Source organism: Pteropus medius, unplaced genomic scaffold (genome assembly GCF_902729225.1).
Source record: "Pteropus medius unplaced genomic scaffold, Ma_sr-lr_union100, whole genome shotgun sequence".
NCBI lineage: Eukaryota > Metazoa > Chordata > Mammalia > Chiroptera > Pteropodidae > Pteropus > Pteropus medius.
Genome location: NW_024350396.1, coordinates 236,945 through 242,058, shown reverse-complemented (window position 1 = coordinate 242,058; position 5,114 = coordinate 236,945). Strand labels below are relative to the sequence as shown.

The window sequence follows — 5,114 nt, the reverse complement described above, 5'->3', positions numbered from 1 at the left end:
GGGAAGGAGGGAAGGAAGGAGGGAAGGAAGGAGGGAAAGCCTAAACCAAAACAATGTTGGAAAAGGACAGTTAAGGCCAGACCATTCAGGAGTAGCAAAGAAATAAGGCTGACGAAGGGACTATTGCTCAGGGACAAGTAATGTCAAGGAAGAATGGAAACTAATTCCAGGGTTTACACACAGTGATAAAGGATGGACGTCTGTGTCCCGTAAAATCTCTTTGGGAATAGGAAGGAAGGACGTGGTCCTGATCAGCCAGAGGAATCCAGGTGCTCACCGGGCGAAAACCAGTTCCGTTGGCATTCTGGTAAAAGAGGTGGGTGAAAACGTCAGAATGGGGTCTCTCGAGAAGACGTGGCACTGAAAAGAGCTTGAAGCAGCCACCTTTTGCGTTACATAGCGAAGGCCTTGGATGAAGCTGTTCGAGTTCACAGATGGCACGTTTGCTCCATCATGGCTAATAAACCAACATGCATTATCTGCAGTGACGCTACCATTTATTTCAGTATTTTTCTTTGTTCTTGAGAGCTTGGGATAGGTACGGTAGAAGCCCTTAGACCTGGAGTTTGCTGCAATGCCATGTGTGCTTTTGAATTTGCTGGCATCCTCTGATTACTTTACATTAAACCTTTGCTAAACCTTTGCAGGAAGTGGGGATTTAAGGAGTGGCAGCATGAGTGAACTCTGGTTTTAAAAATGACCTTTATTGCCAAAAGCATTTTAAGCCGAGTGAATGAACATCTCTATCTGTTGCACAGATTTCCCTGGACACAGTCATTCTCGTGGCATGTGCTAGTTTTCTTCCTAGAGATCCGATAACGAATAGTCACCTACTGCTTTGTTTTAGGAACAAGGAGGGCCCTATGCCCCCGAAAGGAGCCTATCAGAGTTCGCCGACACGTTTAAGGAAATCGTCTTACCTATCGCCAGCCAAGAAAGTGAGCCACAAGACCTTAGAAACACAGTTAACTCTTCACTGTCAAGATGGTATCTCAAAAAAAAAAAAAAAATGACAGTTGAAATTGTCTGTGTTAGGGGTTGGGGAAGGTGAATGGAAGTATAGATTCAGGCTCTTACTTGGGAGAGAAAAGATGTGTCTGTTACTTCCTCTCCTTAATCATTATCCTCTTTAATTTTACTCATGGGAATTAAAACATGTCGTGTGCTGCGGTGAACTCTAGGAAAAACAAGACACAGATATCCCACTTAGGGATGTTACTGTCTGCGGAGCGTTTGGCAAGCTAAAATGATGGGTTTTCACGAGCCTTGTGTGTTGTACTTGGTTTCAGGCTTCTGACTGGGCACCTCCGAGAAACTTAGATAGACTCTATCGGGCTAAAGCTTACTTACCTGGATTTCGAAAATCCTGTGCTCTGTTCTTTGAGGACAAAAATAAATGTGTTTCTTTACCTTTCAAATAGACATAGAATTCCATCCAAAGCAGCCTAAAATCCAACACGAACGGAACATACCTCCCATGATACCCTGCCCTCAGTAAGAGGCCCACGCAGCTGACAGACCCAATTCAGTGAAATCTGATGAACGCAAAATGGGTCGCGATCCATTCTCATGACCTCCCATTGCCTCAAGACCGTAAAGGTCAATGATCGCTGTGTCCATGGCAGATTCCAGGGAAATAAGGATTTTTCAAAATTTTAATTTAGAAAACTCGAGTCGACGAAACATGAGGTGTTGTCATTGAATACAACACTTTTTAAAAAAAGAAATAAAAAGCAGATTTTTTTTTTCCCCTCGTACGATTGAACTTTCTGCTAAAACCCAGCCTCATGTGGACTAAAACTCCTGCCAGGCTAAATTCTCTTTCTAAGCAGCGCTACGATGTTCTTTCTCTTCTTTATTTGAAGCCCCGTGAATTCGCAGGCGGTTGGGACCGCTCCTTCACAAGCCTGCCATCTTGACCGAAACCCAGAAGCAGATTATCTGTAAATACATTAATGTTTATAAACGAGCACATAAATAAGAAAGAAAGCTCGTGGCGGTAGCACCTATCATGTTATTTGAAATTAGCGTGCATTCCTTTAAGAGGTGAAACGTTTCCTTGGATGCCGTATATATAATCATGCCGACATATCACACTTGGATACAGTATACAAGATATACTGTGATATACAGTACAAATTATATACGTATTCACACTATCATTGACTATGTATTATGGTATGCGGTATACCATATGCTTTATATACCGTTCTATACAGATAGTTTTATAAACATAGACTATATAGAGTAGATAGTATACTATATGGGTGTGAAGTGCATGCACATTAGTATATGTACAGTAGGTAGCATACGAGTATATACGGTGGCATGTAATATACTTTTGCACAAGATGTACTACTACATATAGTAAGTACACTGCGGGCATATAGTCCTTTGTAGTCTTCCCTCTGTGACCACATTCTACGTATTCTAATCGGTATATCGGCAGAAGTGTGTCACCCTTACTGCGCTCTTAACTGCAGGCCAGGAATTTTGAAGCGATTGATTGTTTCACGTTCGCCACTCGGTTCCGGTCCCAATGTGCTCATCTCCTCTATAGACGAGGGAGATCATACGTTCAAGAGAGGCTTGAGAAAGGGTTCGAGATCTCACTGCTGTGAGAAGCCGCGGAGCTTCATACCACGGAGACGGGCTCAGAGTGGGGGCAAAAGGCTTTCCCTCCGTTAGCAGACAGAGCGCCTGCTGGTCAGCGATGGCATTTGCATCCTGTACGACGCCTGGTGATGTCTGTAGACTTGAGATCTTCCCGGAGGACCATCTGGTCCACCAGCATCCTGGGGTGTGAGCAGAGGGTAGAGGCAGCTGCATCACAGTGCAGCCGAGGACGTGCTCTGGATCCTTCCATCTGAGGTTATAAGACAGGGGAGGTGGGATTTCGTGACGCAGAATGACCTGTTGCTGCTTCGGCGTTTGGCGCACGCCGATGACAAACCCGTGCTAAGAAACAGGTCCCCGTTTCCTGTTTTAAGATTCCCTCGTGAAACGTGCACGCCCGTGTGACCTTCTTTCTGTCTGTTTTCCTTCCCTCTGTCCCCAGCGACCCTAACCAGCCCGTCCCTCAGGACACCAAGTTCATCCACACGAAACCCAACCGCTTCGAGGAGGTGGCCTGGTCCAAGTACAACCCGAAAGACCAGCTGTACCTGCACATCGGCCTGAAGCCCCGCGTGCGAGATCACTACCGCGCCACCAAGGTGGCCTTCTGGCTGGAGCTCGTCCCTCACCTGCACAACCTCAACGAGATATTCCAGTACGTGTCGACGACCACCAAGGTCCCTCCCCCCGACATGACGTCATTCCCCTACGGAACCCGGCGGTCTCCCGCCAAGATCTGGCCCACGACCAAGCGGCCGGCCATCACGCCGGCCAACAACCCCAAGAACGCCAAGGATCCTCATAAAACGGGGCCCGAGGACACCACCGTCCTCATCGAAACCAAACGGGACTACTCCACGGAGCTGAGCGTCACCATCGCCGTGGGCGCGTCCTTGCTCTTCCTCAACATCCTGGCCTTCGCCGCGCTGTACTACAAGAAGGACAAGAGACGCCACGAGACGCACAGGCGCCCCAGTCCCCAGAGGAACACGACGAACGACATCGCCCACATGCAGAACGAGGAGATCATGTCGCTGCAGATGAAGCAGCTGGAGCGTGACCACGAGTGCGAGTCCCTGCAGGCGCACGACACGCTCAGGCTCACCTGCCCGCCCGACTACACGCTCACGCTGCGGCGCTCCCCGGATGACATCCCACTCATGACTCCCAACACCATCACCATGATCCCGAACACGCTGACGGGGATGCAGCCCCTACACACGTTCAACACCTTCAGCGGGGGACAGAACAGTACGAATTTACCGCACGGACATTCGACCACCAGGGTATAGCTTCGCGGGCCCCTCCCCCTCCCCTCGGTCCCTCCGACAGCGACATCCACGGAAGAGAGAAGAGAGCGGAGGAAGCAGCATCTCCCCCGAGGGACGTTTTCCCCGCCCGCGGACCTTGGACAGACGGGGCGCGCAAGGTCGGCCATCGTGTCTCTGCGGACCCAGCGCCTTGGCGCTTCCCGTGCGACAGGAGCGACTTCGGACCCTGACGAAATGTGAAACGGACATGTTGCTGTCACGATACCCCTGGAGCGTAGCCGCCACCCCAGCGGGCGTGGACCGAAACGAGGACATCGCCCTTTCACGCACCTGGGCGTTCCCAGCGTGACAGCGGGAGCTGACCCTTCTGGAACTTCGCCAGGGACACGTAATGTCTTTTTTTTTTTTTTAAACAGAATATCAAAAAATAAAAAAACAAAAGTTCTTTACGTGCCATACGACAGATGGCTCTCCTTGAGTGAAGACAGTGTGTGTGGGCTTTTACCCAGCAGATGCAGCTGTGATCCAGCGAGAAAGAAAAGCGAAATTTTATTATTAAAATAAAAGAACTGGCTATGCAGTAACGTACGTATAGCTCTGTGCGAAGAGATCTTTTGCCAGCCTGAACTGTGTTTAAGAAACTTTGTACGAAAAAAAAAAAACCAACAAAAAGATGTATATATATGGCTGTGAATTTAAACACACGCGCACACACACACACACACACACACACAGAGAACAGAACAAAACAGCTTTTATTGGTGTTTTCAGTTTCAAAGAGCTTATAGCAAGATTGTGGTCTGTACGTATATAAATAGCTATATGCATTAGTCATAGCACCTCTGTTCCCTCTAGGACACGGGGGGCCTTTCTTAATTACTCGTGGAAAAGGAAGACATGGGCTTCTGTATCGCGTATCATTTGTAGCAGGACGTGATGTCACACGGGGCACCGGGACCGCCTGTGTGACCGGGCTGTCCCCCGTTTCCAGGATGCACACGTGCATGCGACGGCATTCTTAGGAGACTGTTCTTTTAGGGACCTTTCATTTTCTTCTTCTTTTTTTTTTTTTTTCCTGTGTGTTCTGCCTTCATGGAGTCGCAACACGAACACGGATCCCCAGAGCGGAGCCCGTGGACAGCCCCGTGGGATCGGAGATGCGCGCGCGGCAGAGCCACGGGCAGGAGAAACACAGATCTCCTTCTGTCGCTCTGCTCCTTTGAGAAG

General features: G+C 48.9%; 1 protein-coding gene across 7 annotated transcripts in view; it reads left to right on the top strand.

Annotated features, from left to right (window-relative positions):
- NLGN4X (neuroligin 4 X-linked) overlaps positions 1-4,559 on the top strand; it is a 247,268-nt gene extending 242,709 nt beyond the window's left edge. For 5 of the 7 annotated variants that reach the window (XM_039839640.1, XM_039839638.1, XM_039839636.1 and 2 more), the window contains one exon: positions 3,059-3,908. In XM_039839640.1, coding sequence (XP_039695574.1) covers positions 3,059-3,908 — 850 coding nt within the window. Of the gene's footprint in view, positions 1-3,058 lie in introns of all 7 variants that reach the window. The other 2 variants (XM_039839641.1, XM_039839634.1) reach the window with 1 other exon arrangement.
- The last annotated feature ends 555 nt before the right edge of the window (positions 4,560-5,114 follow it).